The sequence below is a fragment of the Aspergillus homomorphus genome, assembly GCF_003184865.1.
Source record: "Aspergillus homomorphus CBS 101889 unplaced genomic scaffold BO97scaffold_51, whole genome shotgun sequence".
In the NCBI taxonomy this organism is placed as follows: Eukaryota; Fungi; Ascomycota; class Eurotiomycetes; order Eurotiales; family Aspergillaceae; genus Aspergillus; species Aspergillus homomorphus.
In genome coordinates, this window is record NW_020291937.1 from 79,148 (window position 1) to 101,101 (window position 21,954).

A 21,954-nucleotide genomic window follows, 5' to 3' on the forward strand; every position below is an offset into this window, starting at 1 on the left:
TCACACGGAGTCTACATAAAACTCGACCTCTTGATCACGTTTGGTGTCATACATCGTTCAATGACTTATAAATCCAATTCACTTGTACTGTCTCGCCGCGAGCAAGTATGGCCTTCGCCCTTTACATCCCTGATGCTCTCGAATTTCGAGACTACATCACCATTACCCAGCTCGCTCGGACGTGGGCTGATGCTTACGATCAGAAGGTCCGTCACTACTTGTGCAAGCCACCATCAAGAGCCTGCACAGCCGACTGAACACTCAACCCAGGACCCCTCGTGCCTGCGCGCAATCCTAGCTCCAACAGTACACATCGACTACGGACGCGTGTCGGCCACGATCCCAACCCGCATCGCTGACTCCGAGAGCTTCATTGCGGAGATCCTCTCTCCGGAGCACCTGGGCCGGGAGACTCTACTCACCCAGCATTTTCTCGGCCAGCCGTACGTCAAGTCCGTCTCTGCAGAGGAGATTGTGGTCGAGTGGCAGCAGAACGCGGGACATGGGAGGTGGGATGAAGACGCGGCCAACTCAAGAGGCGAGTCGACCGCACGAGTGACAGGAAGTCATATATCGAGCAGCGGTATGTCAAGGGGGAGGGGCCGTGGAAGTTGGCGGGGTTGAAGCCATCGTAATTGTTTGATGTGGGTGATTTCGCGGAGGTTGTTGAGCCCAGGGATTAGCGGCAGTTGAATATCATTCTCATGGACCGAGTGGCTGTCATTCAATGCAGACAGAACTAAGATCTAATCCCAGCAATCCCATGTAAAAGGCCCGTTATACATCCACGATACAATGAATATTTACCGCAGACGGCAACCCCACTAATCCCAAAACGGAAGACACACTCTTGACCAGTAACCATAAGAGGCCTAGCTCCATCCACCCACACATGACAATTACACCAAACAAGACAAACACCGGATAAGCAGGCCGGATACGGATACGAAGATCCCCCTCCAGGCTCAGTCCACCCCCCCCAGACATATTCCTCTCCCACATCCTATCCACACTTCAAACCCTTCCAAATACCCAAATCACTAGACCATACGTCCAGCGCAATCAAAATGACCGACTCCCCACCCTTTTTCACCTACAAGCTCATTCCCTCGACCTCACCGGTCCGCGAACCCCTCCCGGACCGACTCCCCGTCAGCGAGCTCGACAACCAATCCGGCTTCATCCACCTCTCCACCGCCTTCCAGGTCCCCAACACCCTCAAGCTGTTCTTCAAGGACGAGCCCCTCGTGTATGTACTGCGCATCCCCTACGATAACGTGCAGAAGTACATCAAGTGGGAAAATCCCGAGGGGACGGTGTGCGGGTCGAGGCCGAAGGAAGGGTTGTTTCCTGTAAGTTTTTATTTTTGTTTCTGGTTCCTTGTGGTTGGTTGAAGTTTGCGCGGGATTGTAATTGGTATGTTCAAGATGATGCTAATGCTCGATAGCACTTGTACAATGGCCTTAAGCTGGGTAAAGATGAGGTAGAGAGTATAGCTATCTGGACGAATGAGGATGGGTGGGATAAAGCGTTGATGCAGGCGAAGCCGTGGTTATTGTATTGATCCTGATTTGGGTTGTCTGTCGGGGTCGCAGCTGTTTCCCTTGCTGGGACTGCAAATTCGTGTTGTCGATGTTATGAACAAGGGGCAGATTTTTCTAATTCTATGCTATGGTTCGGTTCTGTGGAACACAAAGGCCAAATCCAGACTCATGTGCGGGATTGTAGTATGTATAAGATAGTCCGGTTTGCTGAACAAACATGCTTCCCCCTGACTCATGTCCTTCTTATGTTCTAAGCTATGCATGTGCACTTGTTCCTAAATGATCATTGCGATGGAAAACTCTATTCAGATTGGATTCGCAGCTGTAGCTAGTAGAAAAGAAAAAGGTCATCGTGATAGAGTCATCGCAAGGCCTCAACGAGGCGTTGACAGGGTACTAGTGTATATTTGCTCTGCAAGTATCTCTGAACTCCGACTTCGAAAGTTTAACATCGAACCACAAAGTCTATTATGCTACGGAGGATTCACGTGAACCTCTCCGAAGCATCTCGGGATATCCCACGTACGCAATCGCACCGAGCGGAATATACTCAACAGCCCAAAGTTTGTAGGGCTCCTGCGCAGTTGATGCCGTAAATCCGAGCATCCGCCAGGTACAGTACACGCCTCGGGCTTGCACTCCGCCCAAAGAAGTAACTCCGACCTCAATTACCCGAATGGTGCCAAGGAGATGCGAGGACAAGAGAAAGTCCAATGTGCTCTTAGATAGTATATAAATCCAAAACCCCGTCTTACTCCATTATCAAACTGCCAGCTCGATTGTTTGGTTTTACTTAAATCCACCACTTTGAGTGAGATAGCCACATACGAGGAGCGCGGTGTTTGGAAACACGGACATATCGATTTTTCGAGAACCATCCCCTTACACATACGTCAGTCAAGTTGTTCCTACAATGGTCGCTGTGACGCTAGCATCTACGCTGCGCGAGCAGCACGTAGTGGTATTGGGAGGCGCATACGCCGGCTTATCGATGGCGTTGAATCTTCTTCGGATCTGCGACGGCACCATTGGATCATTCAGGAGAGGGAGCAAGGGAGGTAGAGGAGGTCGTGGCGGGGGAGGTGGTCCAGGAGCAGGCCTTGCAGGGGTAAGAGGTCAGAGTATGACGCCTCAGGCCCCGCAGATGATGCCCAAGATCACCATCCTTGATCCAAGAGATGGGTTCTGTAAGTCCCCTGAACGGTCCTGAACACTTGTCCCGGAAAAATCCACTAACACCGCAAGTCAGATCATGCAGTTGGCACGCCTATGGCACACACGACAAAGAGCTACATCGACCAGCCATGGCGGACGTGGGATCAAATTCCGGAATTGAAGAGACACTCGGTTTCGATCTTGAAAGGCACGGCTGTGAGAGCGGATCCCCGTTCGAAGAGACTGCTCTATCTTTCCCATGAGTCAAGTAGCCAAGACCAGCATGTGCTGGATTACGATTACTTAGTCGTGGCTACTGGGTTGCGACGACCGTGGCCGACAATCCCGGTGGCAGCAACCAAGGCGGAGTATGCTGTGCAAGCGGGGAGATATATCGATCGTTTGCAGAAGTGCAATTCAGTGGTAATCATTGGTGGTGGTGAGTGTAATCCTACCAGATATTGGCACGAGTCTTAACGACGTATCTAGGCGCTGTGGGAATCGAGATGGCGGCCGAGATCAAGCACCGTTACCCCACCAAACAAGTGACCTTGATCCACTCACGTTCGTCACTCCTCTCGTCTGAGCCTGTCTCGCCAGAGTTCCGTGACCAGGTTCTCGAGGTCGTCAAACACGGCGGGGTGAACGTTATTCTCGAGAACCGCGTACTCAGTGCTATCGAAGGGTTGAGCACGGTCAAAACAATCAGGCTTCAAACCGGAAGCCAGCTAACCGCCGACGAGGTGATCTGGGCTACTTCGTCAGCTGCCCCGGTTACAGAATTCTTGCCAAAAGAGGCTTTAGATGAGAGAGGATTTGTAAATGTTCTGCCAACGTACGTACAATGTCTGGATTTTGGAATCATTACTAACCTAAGCCTTATAGGACGCAATTTGTCGCGGACATTCCTAACAACAACTTCCACTTTGCGATCGGTGACGTGATCGCCACCCCAGGGATCCGACTCGCCAAAACAGCCATCCGGATGGGAAGTACAGCTGCTATGAACATAGCCCAAATGATGGTGTCAGCAGAACAAGGTGAAGAGGTGCAGTCATCTTTGGCCCAGATGCGAGGGCCTAACAAGGGGCTGAGCTTGATCATCGGAGGTTCCGGTGCGGCGTTTGATGGTAAAACGGGGGATGTGGTGAGTGGCCCTCAAGTCAAGAACGGGATATTTGGTGATGATATGGCGCTTCATCGTAAGTATTCCTCACTTGAATCATGGCGAAGCGAGACACTGATTGGTCTGCAGGTGCATTTGGTGCGCTCGGATTACCGATGGTTCCATAAGCTGGAGTGGCCGATTTATGAATAGGAGGTGTGCGATAGGTGCTCCACTGAGCATGTAGGATTAGATATGTTTGCAGGCCGGGAGCAAGTGTGGTTATTAAGATTTGACCAATCACCCGCTAGATTCCGCACCATTAGTTCTAGAGTAGGAATTCCACAGCCATATTCGGTTTCAGAAGAATCTTTCTCCGACCAGAGCGAGATAGATATCGTTCACTCCTCCGCCAGTCTGAAAGACAAGAGCAGACCATGATGATCGCTCCAGAGAGGTGCATCGTCCGTGAGCGTCTGGTCCGGGATGAAAGTGTGCCCAACTCGCTTCGGTTCCAGAATCTCGATTGTAGAGGCTGTTAGCCCTAGGGTGCCGATTTTATCAAGTCGGTTGGGGGGGAACGGTTGTTGCCCATCGAGCCCCCATGTATAACCAGGCTCCTGAGGGTGAAGCGATGTCCAGGCATCTGTCAAACCATTGAACTCTAAAAGTTCTATGTCTTCGTCGAGAAGAGGATTGAAGTCTCCAGCGACTAGCCCACGGCCAGCGGCGCGCAGGAGGGAGGAGACGATAGATATTTGCCGGGGCCGGTGGGAAGGCTTGATCGGCAGAGAATCCAGATGAACATTCACAAGGCGAACTCGCGTCGCACAAGACGCTTCAGCCTCACTGCGCGAAGGGACGAAGATATCACAGCAGAGCGCGTCTCGAGCGAAATGACTTGGAAATTTGACCCTCCATACAGGTCCTACGACGATGTTATGAGTGTTTGAACCGGCATATAATGCGAGACGTGCTTTAGACAATAAGGTGACCGTTGTAAAGGGCCGGCCGTTCCATGTTGCACCGTCAGGTTCGCTAGAAAGCCAAGACCCACGAATGCGCTCATCTTGCAGGAGTTGCTGCAGGGCCGGGTGTGAGACCTCTTGAAGGAACAAAATGTCCACTGGATGATTAAGCTGAGTAATGTATGTGAGGATCTCGGTCACGCGTTCTTGAACCCGAGAAGCTCCTGCATCGATGTTCCATGTCAACAGTACGAGATTTGATGGGTCGTTCCCACGGACAGGCTCTGGGTGGTCATTCGAAGTGGCATCTGAATAGGTAGGAATCCACTGTTGGACGTTCGGGTCATACTGATGCCAGAATTGAAAATGAGGATGTGCGTCGCCTGCAGGTGGGAGGGGAGTTTCTTTCAGCCATGCGCGTATGCTTGTCCGAGCACGCGCGTAGAGATCCATATCTGATGGACTGGGGGAGGGAGGGGGGGAGAAGTGGAAAGGAAAGAAAGAAAGAATGTGGAATGTGGAGTGTGGAGAAGAGACAGGCAGTGGTGGGGGTCGACAGTTGGGATTTCGCCCGCGGAAGTGACTGGAGTTCGGCCCGGTATTATTCCGCTGGCTTTGTTCATGCCTTGTGGCCTGAGCTTTGGTGCCTGAGTGCCTCAGGATGGAAATCCCTCCAAGTCAAGTGACTCCAATCATCGACAATCAACAACAACTCAACAATAGCTTCAACACCGCGGACTCCACTTGATCCGGCCAAAGACCCGTTCTTAACTTAATCAGTCAGTTCTTTCTGAGCTAGTATTTCTAGTCATGGACCGTCATCTGCACCACTCGACTCAACTTCACTCGACTCAACTTCACTCCACCTCTTCAGGGGCAAACTACGTGCTCCCTCGCTTAAAATCGCCGCATTTCAGGCCGGACTCGCCGTGCCTTCAATAGACTGACGAACCAACGCCTTGCAAACCGTCGCGATCATAACTCTTTTCAGCCTCGGTGGAGCTTTTACTTGTTCTCGCTCTTCGTGTTCGAGCCAGAACCTACAGGGAAAAACAATTATAACTGACAGTGATTCACTACGCTTGGACTGACTCCTCGCTTTCCCCCGTCCATTCGCTCGTTTCTCTGTGTTCGGTCCGTTGTTGGTCGTCAAGGGCAGTCACTCTTTCATATCATCCCTGTCGAATAATCAACCATGCGGCCATTCTCGACTCTTTCTGCTGTAGTGCTTCTAGCACAGCCATTCCATGCTGCGGCAGAGACCAAGGTGGTAACTGGAACCACCCAGTCATGCACATGGACCCATAACGCTTTGCTGAACCCTTCCTTTGACGCCGGTGTACTCACTCCTTGGACGGTGTACAATGGATACGGAACCGCGACGGTCGTGGCTGACACCTCCAGTGATGGTGGTTACGTTGCGTAAGTAGGCTCAACTGTATGAAAATGCGCGTCCACTGACACAATTGCACAGATCAATGGTGCCCGGTACATCCTCGTATGCTGTGCTTTATCAATCCCTGACCGACCTCGTTGTGGGTGATACGTACACACTCGCTTTTGATTACAAGATCCAGTCGTCAACTAGACCTGGAACCTGTAATTTCTACTTTGCCATCGATGGCATATTCGCCGCCAACCGGATCACTAGGACAGTCAGTGCATATGTTCATTACGACACTTCCGAAACCACATGGCAGACTTTATCGACCACCTATGTACCCACTAGCAGCAGCCTGGACATGTACATTGAGGTCATCTGTTCCTCTACCGTGCGAGGCATTCCAGCTCAGCCGACCATCTACTTCGACAAGACTCAGTTTTCCAACCCCAACAAGGAGATTGAGATCTGCACGAATGTGCCCTATACATCGACTATCACAACTTTTCCCACACCCACGATGACTCCAGCGCAAGCCACGTCCTCGAGTGCTGGCATTGTCTCGGTTAGCCCTGCCGCATCTTCGAGTATAATCGCGAGTGCAATTTCCTTGCCTCAGCCATCCGCGTCTTCATCTTCAGTGGCGGTATTCACCTCACCCACTCTTGTCAGACCATCGGGCCAGATTATTCCTACGTCTCATACCCCTCTGTTGCCCAGCCCATCCGACCTTCCGACTTCGTCCTCGGCCGTACCTGCGTCTACCTTCACCCACTCCAGCCCTGTTGTTGCGCCATCATTGACTGCCAACCTGCCAGTACCCGTGTCAAGCTCAACAAGTCACTCAGCGACTCCCAGACCCAGTGCAGCCACGTCATCTCCTAATATCCCAGAAGATGTCGTGACGGTTACAACTACTGTCTACTCTACGGAACTAGTCATTGAAACCAACTGTCCTGTTTTGGTATAATCACGTGGGGTTTACCATTTACTATACATTGATTACAACAAATAGAGAAATAGACGAACACAACGGATGAAGCAATCAAAGGGTCGATGGTTGCTGCAAGTCCATCACCTAACACTCCGAGATTTACTTCCTCAAGTAGGAGACCCCAAGGCACAGAGACACCACTACTCCGAAATTGCTCCATAGATAAATATATTATGCTGGGTGTCGACATGCCCAACATGCCCTCAAAGCCCACTCAACCCGGCCAACTCAGTCCCCCGATCACACATTAACATTCAAAACCGAAATTTTCCTATCTAATTCATCCCTTACAGCGAAACCCCTTACAGAGGACAATCAAAGTAGGAAGCACAATACCCCTTAGCATTAAAGACAGTATCATCCTTCCCGCAGACGCAGTTGATGCTGTCGGCCTTGAACTGGATATCCTGACCGGCGTAGCGAACCTCGACCGAGGTGCACCGAGTGAGCGTCTTGTTGGTGTCCTGGCCACAGTACATGTCGACGGTGTAGGGCAGCACGGAGGTGAAGGTCTGCCAGCGTTGAAGTGCTGGGTCATCTCAGAGATGATCTTGCCGTTGGGGTCGGTGACGAACCCCGTGTGAGAGTGGTAATTCAGCGTGCCCAGGGTCGGCCCATGTACATGGAGGCGTACTCGTTCGCGTACCCGGCGATGCAGCGCTTGCCGTCGGGCTTCAGCGTGTTGAGGGCGGTGGTGGTGGTGGCCAGGGCCGCGAGGAGGGAGGTGGGGGTGGTGAGGATGTGCATGTTGGTTTGTGAGATGGAGGGATGGAGGGCTTGTAAGGTGAATTGAACTCTGTTGTGTTTGAGCTGGGACTGGAAGATGAAGCTTGATGATGATTGAGCTTGAACAGGGCTTTGGTCTGCTCTTTATACTCGCGACCGTCGACGACGAGGCTATATACTTCCTACTACCCGAGATAGTTTCCTAAACGGGTGACCGACTGTCTCTAGTGGAGTCGTCCCATATTCTTGGATTTGATATGGAGACGAAGGAATGGATTACAGGGCTTTAAAGGTTTTTCCATATTGTTGTCGGTCCTGTCAACGAGAAGCGTCAGGGAAAACCCCACCTTTCATAGAGACACTATACATGTACGTGAGTGAAGCAGCAAAGAAAAGCATAAAGAGATGGATTATGTTGGTGGTCAACAAGGGCCCCAGTACTAAAGCTTAACACCGCTTTGTTCATGTCTTCTCGAATAAGTTTACACTAATTCTCGGCTCTCTGAATATATATTTTTGTACTTCAATTCCAATACTAGATTTTCCGACAGGCTGTAATGATAATAAAAAGAAGACCCTTCCATTAGAAGTATTCTGCTCTCCAGTACATTATTATGACTCATGGGAATATAGGTTATGACTTTTTAGGTACTTATTTTAATTCTTTCTCTTATATTATATTTAATAAATCCCATCAAGAGAGTATAATTTTGCAAGATGATAAATGCTAATGGTTACGAGAAGTAAAAAGATCAACTTATTTTAACTAAGTAGATTAAAAGAACTTGATTTAATATGAACGTTTTTTCTCTCATGATGTAACTGAATATCAGCACCATACAAGATTCCGCTTCTCTGTGAAGTCCAACAATGATATAACCAATTCAATACCCTTCAAGAATGCACCTCCAATGCGGTCAATGCGCACATTAGCCCCGAATCCCGCGCGACTGCCGCTGCAGTATTTCCTTTCCCCCGGCCTTCGTGATACGCTCTGCGTCCCACATAACATAGCCCCAATACCGCATTCTGTACGGGATCGCATCCCCGACCACATTGCTGTAGGTGTCTTTCCATATTATGGTCCAGGCCAGGGGCGGAAACTCTGCGTTGGGATCGGGTATAATATCGCCGCGGAAAGGAAAGGGATCACGCCGTTCTCTCTTCAAGTCTTGTTCAGAGAGCCCCCTACGAGCTCGGAGTGCGTTCTTGCATATCTCGGTCACGGCACCGCTATACGTGCCAAGAAAGCCAATCGGTTCGATGCGCATCTCATTCTTTATTATCTCCACAAGTTGCTGGTCGTGATTCTGCTCCATCGCAGAAAGAGCCCGTTGTAGTAGACCGAGACCGCGCGTTAGGGTTCCACACAAGTAGTAGTCCCTGTGATATGAGTGTCGACTCAGCCTGGACAATGGGTCAGTGCAAGACATATTAGGCGCGTAACCAAACTTTGGTTTATTCCGGTCAAAGTCCCAGGTAGCAACGTCAAAAATATCGTTGTACTTGATTTCAAGAAATCCATTGATACACAGGATTTCTTCGACCTCCCAGGGGTGAAACATAGTATGTAGGAGCTGTAGCATAGTAGCAAGGTCAATGCCATGCTTGTTCCGTGCTACTACTTCGAGGTCGGGTGCACGGTCGTCGAAAAGCTGGCAACAAAGCTCGAATCTATAGACAGCGCGAACAATTCGGTACTCCTCTGTTGTAGTGATCGGTTCGTGAACAAACGAGCTCTGTGCCTCTGGCTGGCCGGCAAAGTTCTTCAGGGCCGATTGCGTAAAGCGACGCGCAATCGGCATAATGGTCGACATATGGAAATCAACCATTTGCCGGCGCTGCTCCCCCGTGTGTGAGGCGAACGATAAGACCTTTCGATTCGATTTTCGGTCTCGCATATACGACACGGCAAACCTGGAAATAGTCTCCATGGTGTAGTGGCTGGATGCATGCATGGGTGGATAGGATTCTGTGTAGTATCCGGGATCGCTGTCAGGTCCATCCTGGGTGTATGCCTCGGAGAGCCTCATGCGGCGAGCACAGTAAACTGCCTCAGCTTCGAGGGTGAAGGCTTCCACTGACGCGGCGCCATTTTGGCGTCTTATTAGATCGCGATACTCAAGGGCTGTCTTGAAGTATACCGGAGACGCCATAATGAGTGCTTGAGAGCTGTCATACGGTAAGATACATAGAATATCAAGTCGGATTTCACTGGGCAGGGTTTCGAGTACTGGGGGACTCTCACCGGATGCCATTGTGCTTTCTGGTAAACACAAGCGGTTTTTCTTGTCCGATACCGCAATAGGTGGAGGGCAACTCATCTTCAACCCAATTGATAGATAAGACTAGATTTCCGGGCAGGTATGATAGATCAAAGTGGAACTATGCATCACAGCTTATATAGATAAGGGGATAAGAGAATAAAAGTAAACTTGAAGAGAGAGAAAAGGAGAATTACGCTAAAGATAAAATAGGAGAAGAAGATAGTCGACAATAATCTTACTTTAGCAGTCGAAAGACTGCAAAGAGAGAAAAAAGAAAGAAAGAAATAATCCGGCATAACGACTACTCTTTGGAGAGTGGGCCTAAGACATCTGGTTTTTCTCTATTCTTTTCGTTGTTTGTCATGCTTTAAGATATGTCCACCATGAGTCGAGCATTCTCATCAGACTTCTCTTAGACGTATCTACAGCTGACCTTTCTGGACATATCTAATCGCATCGCACTCATCTTCGTGTCCCCCTTCTTCCCTTTCTATCACCACTCACCTCTCATTTCTCCTCTCTCATCCCCATCACAAACCTAGGAACCCACCCCTCAAGAAACCCACTCATAGCTCAAGACAGGGATCTCAAATGCCGGCGCCGAGCAGGTGGCGTTGAAGAACTCATCATGGACACAGGTCAACTCGAAGTCCACACTCCCATGGTAGGTGATCTTGCTCCCGTTGTTGCAAGTCAACGCATGACCCGCCCCAAGCTCGTAATCCATGTGGCCGACGGAGGTATCCTCGTTGGAGGTCCCGTAAAAGGAGACGATGCGACCCAGACCGCGGTCGGCGTAGCCGCAGTTGGACGCGCCGTGGCCGATGTCGTGGACGCGGAAGGCGGCGTACTGGTCGCGGCAGGTCAGGCCGTCGGCGAAGTCGATGGCCAGGGTCTGCGGCGGGCCATAGCCCCAGGGCTGGTAGTTGGGCATGCCGGTGTAGCAGACGTTGACCATGGTGCCGTTGCAGGTGTCCGGGTCCGGGGCGCACCACTCGCGACCGCACAGGCAGTCCTTGAAGGCGATGTCTGCCGGGTTGTGGATGCAGTCCAGGCTCTTGGAGCCGTTGAACCAGTGGAAGTAGGACACCTCCCAGGTGGGGATCGGGCAGCCCTCCGGTGGGGTGATCGAGGCGGAGGACCGGGGCTGGTGGATGGAGAGCGCCGTGGTCGACGTTGCCGACAGGAGGGTGAGGAGGGTGGTGAGAGAGTTCATTTTGAAGCAATTGTATACTAGTCTAGTTCAATTGGAGGCTGTGGAGATGTGTGGTGAGGTCCCAATGCTGGTTGACTGGATTGATGAGATTGATAACCCCCCAGGCAAGAAAGAGTCAGCCCTGCTCCCTTTTATATCCGATCCGTGAATACTGGAGATGGAGAGCTCCACCTCCGCAGGGACCATTTTTCCCTTGAAACCCGGATGTTCGATCCCCGTCCCGAACCCAAACCTTGGACAAATCCATGTCTCCAACTCTATAATTATCTCCATAGTTGAGACAGCACGAATGGGAGTTTCTTCAGCCGCCTTGGCGACTGGATAGATCAGGTTGTGGTCTGCGACACGAGAAGAATCCCCCGCCTTCGGGTGAGACCCTGACGGTATGTTGCCACCGGAGAATGAGCTGCTATTACCCGGCCTCCAACGTTCCAGGTCGTTGCTGGTGCAGATTGTGCAGATGGAATACGAGCGATTATCGCCCGTGCCTGGTTGCCGACCTGCGCTAGGGCCAACCCGCCTCGGCTCGCGGCGGAGACGGCTTGCCCCTTTAGGCAACTGATGGGATCTGCACTTGATTTCTCTGCTGACCGAGTGGCCTGCTGGCTGCAGCTGAGGGACGAGACATGCAGGTGCACTTGTCGTTCACGCCCGTATTCGACGGACGGCGTGCCATTGGAGATGCTGGTGGCTGGATCAATCAGATAGTGGCGAGACAAGGTGGCCAGTGAGGAGTACCTGGGCTGACACGAGCATGCGGGGGTTTGAGACAAGTATGCTCGCCAACTCGTGTTCTGCAGAATGAGGATTGATTGTTGAGGGGTTCAGTGTCATGATGGAAAGGGAAGTGGTGAGTTACCTTCGAAATTCCATCTGGTTAAACTTGGTTTGTGGTATTGTTGGGCATGGTTTGTGAGGCTTCAGGCAGCACATAGGTCTGTGTTTACTAAAAAGAACCAACCTTGCAACAAATTCCGATGTGGTGTAACGGCTAACATCGCCGTCTTTCACACGGCAGCTCGGGGTTCGATTCCCCGCATCGGAGTGATCATTTCATTTTATCTTTTTATCCCTTTTTTCGATCCGTAGTTCGGGCACGAAAATGCGTCTTGTGCTGTGGGCCCCAGGATTGCCCCCTGGCCGCCTACCTGAAACAGACTATTGTTCTTATTCTGCTTGCAGAAAGCTGCTTCTGAGAGGCGGTCAGCTATCCCTTACCATAGCTCTCTCTTATGGCACTCACTCGCTTTCCTTCGAGAAGCTATCATTTCGCGGGATTTTGCGACAGTACGCAAGATGTTTCCAGTTGTACATTGATCTATCACCTGGATACAGAACGCGCAGCCCGAAGTTTAGCAAGTCTCCAGCAAGTACAGATCAATACCGGGAAGTACGACGCAAAGACAACCATCGTCTTAGAAGGAATGTTTGAAGGGCAAAGATGCTCCAGTTGTGTAAAGCTGGATAATACACTTAGCACGAGTATGACGCATGATTCCTGCTTGTCCGCCAATAGGGTGGCCGGCATCTGCTGGCTGTCCGAAGAAACCCCGAAACACAGTTCGGGTCCACCTGATCGGGATGCCCTACTCTCAGACTCGGAGACCTCTCTCCTCGGTTCTGCCATCATCAACGGTGCATATGCATGCTATAGGTCTAGAATGACTGGCTCTCAATGCGGCCTCTTTCTTAATTTAACTTTCTCCTCACCATTCTTGACTGAGAAATAGCCGTAGACACAATCCGACCGCGACGACGCGGGGGAACGACCGCACCCGCCTCGCCCTTACCGGGCAAGTATGAAGTAACTTTCCAAGCTGGGCTCCTCCCCCGCCCCACCGAGGGGCACTGAGAGTGAGACCGTGAGGGGGGGAGGGGAGCAGTCAACCGGGGTTCAATCCAAACCTACAAAAACAACCACGCTGTCCGACTCCCCCAGCTTCTTCACACCTCTTCCTCCTCAACCTACCTCACCTCACCACCCTCACCCCACCAAACCACAAAACACCGTCACAATGGTCTACACCATCGTTGTCCGTACGTGAAATCTCCCAGACAACCTCCAGTTCCTAATCCCAATCACTTGCAATCTCCAAACCCACCAGACACGCTTCACTAACACCCTCTGCTACCTCACAGACATGCGCGCCAAGCCCGACGAGGAGAGCATCAACAAGTTGCACGCCAAGCTCCTCGAGGCCTCGGCCGTCTACTCCAAGGACAAGGAGACCCTGTCCTGGTTCGTGATGCAGAGCGTCCACGACAAGCAGGACTTCTGCATCGTCGAGCGCTACCTCAACGAGGGCTCCCAGAAATACCACCTCGAGAACCCCTACTGGAAGACCTTTGACCCCTACGTCATTCCGCTGTTGGAGAAGGAGATGGATCTGCGTCGTTTCGAGGAGTTGGTGCCCGAGGAGCAGAAGCAGTAGAGGTTTCGTCACGGTGTATAGATGAACCAGTTTGCGATTTGGGGACTGTACATATTCTGGCATAATTTGATGGCTTTGTGGCTGTATTTCAAGGTTTCCGAAATCGTAGAGATGATTTTGCGCGGGAGGATTGGGATAATGTAACATATCTTCAACAGAAGATGCTCTGGTAGGTGTTGATCTATTATGCGGCAGAGCTCGCCAATGGCTCTCAATTGCTCTTTGTCGATTCTCAATAACTTACTTGACTCTGGACAACAGTTCTCACCTATTTCATGGATTATTGGAGGACTACTGAGGTATGTGCATCAGCGATGCTGTGCCACTACAATGCTCTCGCCACACACCACAACAGCCTGGTCACCGCTTTGCTGACCCAAGACATTCAGTCGGCAGAAAGCAGGACCAAAGCAGCAAGCGGTCGGAGGATGGTTACTACGGTGACGGCGAGGATAGACGAGGTCACAGTCTAAGCAGAATCTACACTTGATCATGAGATTGCCATAAGATGAGTAGTTTGCTAATGCCCAGAAATTAACCTGGAATGAGTGGCCAAATGAAGTCAAACTTTGGTAGGGGATGACAGCTTACTGTGGCCGTGCGACAGAATTTCCCGCCGCTGACTTACATGCAGGTCGAACAACCTATACAAGACACAGGCAGAGTAGGAAAGAGTTTACAAAAAAAAACCAAGAAACCGAATCCAATGTGGAAGCCAGACCCTGAGCTACCCTGTGTAATATAGTCTCCGACGGCCCTGCAACGCAGCCAGTTGCTGGTAGAACCCGCCCGCAATGGCCTTTTCGGAGACCCTCATCCCGTACGGGCTGTGGTCGGCCAGCACCAGGAACTCCAGCTCGGAGACATTGCCGCCTATCTTGCGGTGGATGCTCCGAAGCCCCTCGCGGATCTCCCTCTTGACGGCTTCCTCCGACAACCGTCGAGGACTCCCATACATAACAGTGTAAACGTTCGGTGCCCGCGTGGGACGCATCACCAGGATCCCCGGGAGATGCGGAAGCAGAAAAGGATCGTCCACGCCACGATTCTCATAGCCGACGTTGGGCGGTAATCCCTCGATCTGGAGTACCCCCGAGTACAGGCAGGCGTACTTGAACTGCGCGAAGAGAGCCTGCTCGGTCCCGTTTGGGTCGAGGAAAGGTTCCAGGTTCTCGGGTAAGGGGAGAACGGCGATAAGGACTGTCTTAGCTCGAATGCGCTGGCGTGAGTTGGTCCTGCGAAAGTCTTTTCCCAGCGTGGTGGGAGTAGTAGTATTAGTAGTGGAGGTGACAACGTCGAGGACCACTCGCCCATCGTCCGGATCGCGTTCCATTGCCCTCACCACTCGGCTGTTGAACAGCAAAAGCGTCCGAGCCGATCTCGCCGCCATGGCTCGATACAGCTCAGCGATCTGCCGCTCCGTGGCGACACGTGCCCGTATAGAAGTGCCGCCAGAACGTCCTCATTCAAGAACTTGAGCATATACAGCGTCAGATATGATGGCCACTCGCCAACTGTATTCCCGAGCAGACCGAGGTCATCAACGGCCGCTTCCAGGCGGTATTTGCGCATGGTGGACCCGAACGGGGCGACCAGCTCCTCCGGCACGGGGTCCGGCAGACCCTCGAACCCCAGCTGCAGATACGGGTATCGCGCAAGCAAATCCCTTTAGCGGTTCAGGGCGGCATCGGACTCCTCGGCAGGGGTAGGTGGGACAGTTTGTCCAGTGGTGAAGTCGAAGACAGTCGTGGAGAAATTTCACATTAGCCGGTCGAGGGAGAGGTTGAAGTGCGCAAAGAGGTTGCGCACGCTAGGTCAGTTTTAAAGCCTGGCCACCCCGTAGTCGATGGGCAGATTGTTTGAGGCCGGGCCTTGGTAGATTTGTGCGTGCCCGCCTAAATGCGAACTCTGCTCCACGACAACGACGGTTTTGTTGTGTTGGTGGAGGCGGAGTGCGGCGTAGGCGCCTGCGCCTCCGCCGCCGATGATACAGGTATCGGCGCGGATATTGCTCACCGACATGGTGAGTTGACATATCTTTGCAGATGGATAAGTACTTTATGGTACCCGAACGGGCGGAAGGTAAACAGAGAGGGACGTCGAACTGCGCGGCGAGCAAGTTGCTTCGAAAACAAGCAGGACAGAGACAAGGTGCGAATAGTTGCGCTCTTATGATGAACGAGCTCTGGATGATATTACTCAAGTCGACGAGAGAAATCACAAAAAGAGTAGCTTTCGGTATATAGACTTACATTCGGACAGGAAAGCTCTGTTTGGAAAGAGTCACAGTGGGTGGCACCCCATCCTCACATCCCCTATAGTAGGATCACGTCAAGAGCTACCCCAATGCACATCATATACCGAGAATGGGATAAGTCGTAAGTGGGCGACATAGATCCACTGGCTGCATTGTCCATGTCGTGCTATTGACTTTCAGTGGAAACCTGTAAGGCGGGGAAAGTGATTGTAGTATTGCAGGATGACAACCCAGACTGACCCTGGGCCCGCCGTACAACAATGAGACAAGACACAAACTATAAAAGAACATAGTCGATTGTTTGTTCTACCGCACGGGTAGATAGAGCATAGGATGCCTGAGTAGGAAGTACACGCGAAGCCGTAAAGGTGGCTATCCCAATCGGCTCGTAACCAAAATGTACATGTTGCAGAGAAGCTCTCCACAAAGAACTCTCAAGTCGATAAACAATAACTTTTCATATGCCTGAGATGGAATTCATAGCCCAGCTGCACTTACCGCCTCGCACCCCGCCCACCAAAGCAAACCAGCATGCCAATATCGTAGCACGCCTTCAGTATTCCGGCCACCGTGAATGAGGCGCCAAACAGCCCTTTGCTGGCTAATACACCCGTGATCAGCGGCCCCATGCTCTGCGCGCTTGTCTTGACCACATTGACTGCGCCCATGATGGCGGTGCGCTTGTCCGAAGGCAAGGCGCTGGCCAGGAAGGCCGAACGCGGGGCCACGTCCATGTTCTGCGTACAGGCTCGTAGAATCAGGAGTGTGAGCGCCAGGGGAAGAACGGATGGGAAGGGGATCAAGGCTAGACAGATGGCGGAGGGGAGATGAGTGAAGACCATGGTCTGTGGAGGAGGGTCAATAATCACAATTCGTAAATAGGCGAAGATGCGAGGACATACCTTGACATTGCCGATCCTCTTCGCAATGGAAGATGCAACGATCATCGACGCGGCGGAAATAATGGCCGTCGTGAAGAAGATAGACCCAAGCTCGCTCTCGGGGAGCGAGAACTTGCGCTTAAAGAAGTATGTCATCCAAGACCTGAAGTTGGTGAGCCCTGCGTTAGCCTAAGAAACAGGGTACAAAAGTGCAGGAGAACAACTTACAGCGATGCCAGTCCCGAAGCAAACGAGTCCAACCCAAAGAGCAAGAACAGCTTGAGCACCAAGCTAAGAAGGTCGTGATCAAACGCCGCAAGCAGGGACGGTTTGTCCTTCTTGGGCTGAGGCTGCTGTTCCTCGTCCTCGGGAAGACGATCTGCCAGCAGCGGCTCCGTCTCCCCGGGCTCTTCGTCCTGCTGTGCTGCGCGATCATCCTTCTTGATCGCCTCGACCTTGCGGCTCAAACACAGGGTCAGAACCAGCTTCACTACCCCGATCGCGGCGTACACGAAGAACATGACCCGACACGCAGTAACGAAATCGCACCCCTTGGTGACCTGCAGGAACTTGATCGCCCACCCACAGGCCATCATGCCCAGCGCCGTGCCCGCCGTGCCGACGAGCGAGTACCAGGCGAAGATATCGCTCAGTTCCTCATGCGGAGTCAGATGCGCAAGCGTCGACTCCTCCACCGCTCGGAAGGGTCCAATCTCATTGCCACTGTCATACAGCCGAATTAGCAAAACAGCCCGCAACAGTAATCATCACCTCAATCAAAGAACACTTCGCCCCGATTCTAACTACTCCTCCAGAAGAGCATAAGAGATGAAACCATACCTGGGACTTATGACACCTAGCACAGCAGCGGCCAATAGCCCCCAAAATCCAGCCCCAAGTCCAAAGACCACCCCGCTACCGGCCATCAAAACCGACCCCAAGGACAAGACAGCCCGCCGACCCATCGCGTCCGCAAATAACGTCAACAGGAAACTAATCACCACATCCCCGATCAGCGTCAGGGTCATGAACAGCCCAATGCGATCGTCGGAGATGGCCAACGCGGAGAGATACGAGACGAGAATCAGCGTGGAGCTGCCGTAGGCGAAGAGCCGCACGAAGCGCTGGGCGCAGAGAAGCTTCACATCGCGTGGGGACCGCCACACGGAGACAAGCCCTAGTTCATGGAGCAGGCGGACTATTACCGCCCGTTCGTTGCTCGTTTGGCTCTCTTCTGGAGAGAAGGGAGAGTCAGGCATGATGGAATTCGATATCCTAATTGTCTGTCTGTAGGGCTGAAAGTTGGAGTTACGTGCTGGGTTGATACGAGTATTATGTCGAATTGTAGAAAAGTGATTGCCTGGATTAACTCCGAAGCTAGACTTGATTTGGAATTCCCGGCTCGGGCTCGGGCTCGTTCAGCTTCTCAGGGTCGGGCTTGACGGCCGGACTGAAAGCCGAAACAGCGGTTACAATGCCCGATGTTTCGGATTTATACTCGGTTTTGAAGCAGGAAAAGTTGATTTGGGCTCTGTGGAGAATCTCAGCAAGAACAACATGACAATTGACAAATCGACACAAGGTGGATACTGGATAGTGAAAAGTGGATTGAAGGGCAAATAAGCTCCAGAGGGGATTCCCTAGCTTGGCGCATTGGAGCAAAATCAACTCAGATGACGATGCACGGTAGGGATAAGCCGTTGAGGCCGGCTATGTATTCGAGTTATTGGTAGGATAATGATAGAAAGGGATTTGCATATACGATTGTTCGACGAGAACACCTCAATGAGAACCGATTACGATGCTTCCGTCAGACCTGCTGGAGCCCACGGCTGCGGGTGTTGTGCTTCTGGAGGAGATCAAGTAGTAGATTAAGGTCGAGACTGCGCAAGGTCACGTCGGGATGTAGAGTGAACAGGGTGTGGCCGACAAGGAGATCATGGTTCGAAAGTTAGATATCGGCCTTCAACTGTCCTGACCAGCAGCATCGCCACCGTATTTTATCCAGAAGAGCGGTAATTTTGGTTTCGGACCAGGGCCGGTCGTACCAGACCGAAACCTTCCACTATAAATAGCCCACCAACGTAACGTGTCTCTGGCTCGGTCACTATACGGGTATATTTCACTGCGATTCATTGGCAGGAAGCCTTATAGGATGATAATGGTGTTAGTAATTGAATCTGAAACCAAGGGAACCAGGAGTATCAGGGACTGGTCACAAGCGAGATTGCTTGCTGGGGAGTTTGATAGCTGTGGGAAAGCAGCAATATCGACCTAGTGAAGATTACTTATACAATACGAGCATGTATGATGAAGGGAGTAAGACAGGTGCCTCGTTTCCGTGCACATTCTTGGCTACAATTTAAGCTTCGTAGTAGACCCTCAAATTGTGCGGTCAAATGGACTTGTGAGTATCTTCTGGTCTGGTGCCTGAAATGATATATAAACTTGTTAGCGTTTGGTTGTCATGCAACTGCCCCACCTCTTCTCTATACCTCAAAACCATACACAATCTACTAATCTCCAGAGAAGTTCATCTTCATATTGAGTTTATCAACGAAATGAGGCTACTCAGGAGATGGCTTCGGAACTTGAGATGTTGATTCCTTGGTGTTGACTGTGTTGGTTGCTAACTGACTTCTCTGTGTGGGGAAACTCGCTTATAGGCCTAAGTCACGTGGCCAGATTACTCGGGCGCTGATAGAGTTTAGCGGTGTTGTAATCCGGCTTATAGCTCACATTACACAAGGAGTGGTCTTTACAGCTGTCATCGTGCTTGAGTATAGCACTATGCGACCAGTCTCGCGCGGAAAGGTAGGTGCATGATTTGAATTCTCTTTGTGACTAGTCTCGTCTAAGAGTTTTCATATCTACATCAATACTGGCATGAAGCACACGGTTCTGAATGTACTCGAAAGTTCGGGCTTCAGAAAGCCCAATGTCCGAACTGAGGCCATATCCAGAGATACAGCCCTGGTAATCGACAGTAAATCTCCAACGACAATAGAAGATTCAACCACAACTCAACAGACTCACCACCTCCGCTCCCATACGCACACTCTCACCAAGAGAGGCCCCATTGCTAGCCTCAATTCCAGAGACATAGAACAGCCCCGGCGCCAACTTCATGGACTCCCTACGTCGCTCCCTCATCATATCCCCATAGCCCACCACCCCATAGGTCACCAAATCTTCCTCCGTATCCGCCTTCGTCACCACTGGAACCCCATTAGCCCAAACCTGCCGATGCACCCATCTCACCCTCGGCGCGGGCGTGCACTCCCAGTTCCGTAGAAACCACCCCTCATGATCCATATCGTCAAGGAAAACTGAAGGCCCGCCGACTCGAGGGTACCGTCTCCCTCGTTCCGCGTACGAATCCGTAACGTGTAAGTCGCAGTTCTGGTGAGGGAAGGTGACTTTGCCGGGGTCAGTGAAATTGAAGAGCCTGGCGATGTCGTCGTCGGTCAAGGGTGCCATCGAGGTGACACGGAAGACATTCCCGGAGTGGATTTCGCAACCTAATCTCCAGTCGAACGTTGTGCGGGCTAGGGTGAGGAAGGGGGGCGTCGTTGATGGACTTTCGTCATGATTCGACTGGAGGTTGAGATTCCAGATCTCATCGGGGACGCGCTCGGTGGCGGAAAGGTTGAAGGCGGTTGGGTCGAGATTTCGCATCGAGGTGAAATGCGTGATGTGGAGAGGTGTGTATTCCACAGGTTCAGGCGGTGTTTGGAGTTCAGGGGTGATTGTGATGCCGGTCTGGGATAAGGAGGCTGCGATGATGACAGCGTCGAAGTTATCGGTATGCGGTTCCTCGCTGCCTCCGTCGTCCGTGGCTGTCGACCAAGCAACGTCGAATGTCCGCTCGTCGTGTATCGTGATATGCGTGACGGTGGAATTTAGACGGACGGTAGCCTGAGAAAGAAGCGCAAGTCTCCGCAGAGCACGCTCGTTGCCCCATCGCGCGGATATTTGGGGCTTAACCGACAGACCGAACCGAGTCGCAAACCGAGTAACCTCATCCTCCCATGGACTCACCGCCGAGGCAGCGTAATTCGCGGCCGTACTGACAATCTCGCTCCAAGTGTAAGAGTACCATTCCCCCCAGCCGATGGCGACAACCCGCACAAGCAGATGCCTCCAAAACCAGACCGACCCGCGATTCTGCCAGACCTTTTTGGCAGCGTGCGTCCAGGTTTGCGGACCAGACAATTTCCTCCCAACGATGTTATGGCCATCGTAGAGACTGATGCTGCGGGTCTGGGGGTTGTCGCCGGTTTCCCGGTCTTGCGGATCGATGAGAACCACCCCTGCTTCGCGGAAGAGACGGGCCACACAGAGATCATCCCAGTCGAATGTGGCAGCGCCGGCTTCGATCAAGTCTGGATTTGCGTCGGACCTGGAAATGCTGTGGATTCTACCACCCAGACGGGAGTCCTGTTCGAACAAGGTCACCTGCGGGGACCACGTCTTTGATTCCCGGCCGCGGAGCTTGTATGCGATGGACACACCAGCAATGCCGCCTCCTAGGGATTGATTAGATGATTCGTGAGTAGACAGAGGGAGGGTGGGGCTCACCGATGATTGCGATCTTGGTTGGTTTTTTGACTTCTTGCTGACTTAGGCTGTTCAAGAGATCCTGGAGATCGGCATCGAGGGATTCTGGCATCGACTTCAGAACGCTTGGTGATTCAAATTCCTGTGTCCATGAGTGAGCGACAGCAAGTAGACAGAACCAGACAAAAAAATGGAGAAGCATGGTGACCAAAATCCGGGTATTGAGTGAACATCGAAGACATGCGCGCCGAAAGGATGTTGTGTTGGTTGATGGGTGCCTGCTCTGGTGGTCAGCATTTAACGCGTCTACACTAACCCAATGAAGATACTTGGCTTGGGTAAGTACTGTAATCCCAACTTGGCGCATACGCTATGAGTTAGCAACTGAGTGTCGCCTGGACGGTTAAGTCCTCACCTAAGCCAAAGTAGAGTTCCCTTGCTCTAACTCTCAACCTGCTAGTCAAAACT

At 51.8% G+C, this 21,954-nt stretch overlaps 12 protein-coding genes and 1 non-coding gene across 13 annotated transcripts; 6 read left to right on the forward strand and 7 right to left on the reverse strand.

The window, feature by feature from the left end:
* Positions 1-137: 137 nt before the first annotated feature.
* BO97DRAFT_310613 (NTF2-like protein) lies at positions 138-635 on the forward strand (the record flags this gene model as incomplete). Its single annotated transcript, XM_025691217.1, is given in 3 exon segments — positions 138-206; positions 271-555; positions 567-635. Coding segments are annotated over 3 exon segments (423 nt in total), but the record flags the coding sequence as incomplete, so codon positions are not given.
* A 365-nt stretch (positions 636-1,000) lies between these two features.
* On the forward strand, positions 1,001-1,773 carry BO97DRAFT_408453 (DUF952 domain-containing protein). Its single transcript, XM_025695869.1, has 2 exons — positions 1,001-1,352; positions 1,448-1,773. The coding sequence occupies exons 1-2, from the start codon at positions 1,068-1,070 to the stop codon at positions 1,562-1,564; spliced, it is 402 nt and encodes a 133-aa protein (XP_025547388.1). The 5' UTR covers positions 1,001-1,067; the 3' UTR covers positions 1,565-1,773.
* Positions 1,774-2,329: 556 nt separating this feature from the next.
* On the forward strand, positions 2,330-4,017 carry BO97DRAFT_398545 (NAD(P)/FAD-dependent oxidoreductase; the record flags this gene model as incomplete). The annotated part of the gene is made up of 5 exons (XM_025694197.1): positions 2,330-2,611; positions 2,660-2,731; positions 2,794-3,138; positions 3,189-3,534; positions 3,585-4,017. The coding sequence occupies exons 1-5, from the start codon at positions 2,458-2,460 to the stop codon at positions 4,015-4,017; spliced, it is 1,350 nt and encodes a 449-aa protein (XP_025547389.1). The 5' UTR covers positions 2,330-2,457.
* On the reverse strand, positions 3,891-5,305 carry BO97DRAFT_223334 (endonuclease/exonuclease/phosphatase family protein). The gene has a single exon (XM_025690662.1). The coding sequence runs from the start codon at positions 5,223-5,225 to the stop codon at positions 4,206-4,208; it is 1,020 nt and encodes a 339-aa protein (XP_025547390.1). The 5' UTR covers positions 5,226-5,305; the 3' UTR covers positions 3,891-4,205.
* Positions 5,306-5,897: 592 nt separating this feature from the next.
* On the forward strand, positions 5,898-7,196 carry BO97DRAFT_408457 (uncharacterized protein). The gene is made up of 2 exons (XM_025695870.1): positions 5,898-6,194; positions 6,247-7,196. The coding sequence occupies exons 1-2, from the start codon at positions 5,968-5,970 to the stop codon at positions 7,121-7,123; spliced, it is 1,104 nt and encodes a 367-aa protein (XP_025547391.1). The 5' UTR covers positions 5,898-5,967; the 3' UTR covers positions 7,124-7,196.
* A 253-nt stretch (positions 7,197-7,449) lies between these two features.
* On the reverse strand, positions 7,450-7,894 carry BO97DRAFT_428542 (uncharacterized protein; the record flags this gene model as incomplete). The annotated part of the gene is made up of 3 exons (XM_025697301.1): positions 7,450-7,572; positions 7,625-7,676; positions 7,770-7,894. 3 exons carry the CDS (start codon positions 7,892-7,894, stop codon positions 7,450-7,452), a joined length of 300 nt encoding a protein of 99 aa, XP_025547392.1.
* A 908-nt stretch (positions 7,895-8,802) lies between these two features.
* On the reverse strand, positions 8,803-10,131 carry BO97DRAFT_428543 (uncharacterized protein; the record flags this gene model as incomplete). The annotated part of the gene is made up of 1 exon (XM_025697302.1): positions 8,803-10,131. The coding sequence occupies one exon, from the start codon at positions 10,129-10,131 to the stop codon at positions 8,803-8,805; it is 1,329 nt and encodes a 442-aa protein (XP_025547393.1).
* Positions 10,132-10,514: 383 nt separating this feature from the next.
* Positions 10,515-11,437, reverse strand: BO97DRAFT_408458 (uncharacterized protein). The gene has a single exon (XM_025695871.1). It carries the CDS (start codon positions 11,354-11,356, stop codon positions 10,694-10,696), a length of 663 nt encoding a protein of 220 aa, XP_025547394.1. The 5' UTR covers positions 11,357-11,437; the 3' UTR covers positions 10,515-10,693.
* Positions 11,438-12,329: 892 nt separating this feature from the next.
* BO97DRAFT_t244 lies at positions 12,330-12,401 on the forward strand. Its single transcript has one exon. It is a non-coding gene; the product is annotated as a tRNA-Glu (tRNA).
* Positions 12,402-13,177: 776 nt separating this feature from the next.
* Positions 13,178-13,870, forward strand: BO97DRAFT_480741 (putative quinol monooxygenase). The gene is made up of 2 exons (XM_025700770.1): positions 13,178-13,393; positions 13,496-13,870. Exons 1-2 carry the CDS (start codon positions 13,372-13,374, stop codon positions 13,786-13,788), a joined length of 315 nt encoding a protein of 104 aa, XP_025547395.1. The 5' UTR covers positions 13,178-13,371; the 3' UTR covers positions 13,789-13,870.
* A 645-nt stretch (positions 13,871-14,515) lies between these two features.
* On the reverse strand, positions 14,516-15,810 carry BO97DRAFT_428546 (uncharacterized protein; the record flags this gene model as incomplete). Its single annotated transcript, XM_025697303.1, has 3 exons — positions 14,516-15,249; positions 15,321-15,423; positions 15,625-15,810. The coding sequence occupies 3 exons, from the start codon at positions 15,808-15,810 to the stop codon at positions 14,516-14,518; spliced, it is 1,023 nt and encodes a 340-aa protein (XP_025547396.1).
* Positions 15,811-16,337: 527 nt separating this feature from the next.
* BO97DRAFT_376971 (putative MFS transporter) lies at positions 16,338-18,239 on the reverse strand. The gene is made up of 4 exons (XM_025693042.1): positions 17,767-18,239; positions 17,155-17,649; positions 16,948-17,089; positions 16,338-16,890 (listed from the first exon to the last, which is right to left on the reverse strand). The coding sequence occupies exons 1-4, from the start codon at positions 18,183-18,185 to the stop codon at positions 16,540-16,542; spliced, it is 1,407 nt and encodes a 468-aa protein (XP_025547397.1). The 5' UTR covers positions 18,186-18,239; the 3' UTR covers positions 16,338-16,539.
* A 1,536-nt stretch (positions 18,240-19,775) lies between these two features.
* Positions 19,776-21,741, reverse strand: BO97DRAFT_408461 (FAD/NAD(P)-binding domain-containing protein). The gene is made up of 2 exons (XM_025695873.1): positions 21,508-21,741; positions 19,776-21,455 (listed from the first exon to the last, which is right to left on the reverse strand). Exons 1-2 carry the CDS (start codon positions 21,686-21,688, stop codon positions 19,939-19,941), a joined length of 1,698 nt encoding a protein of 565 aa, XP_025547398.1. The 5' UTR covers positions 21,689-21,741; the 3' UTR covers positions 19,776-19,938.
* Between the last annotated feature and the right edge of the window lie 213 nt (positions 21,742-21,954).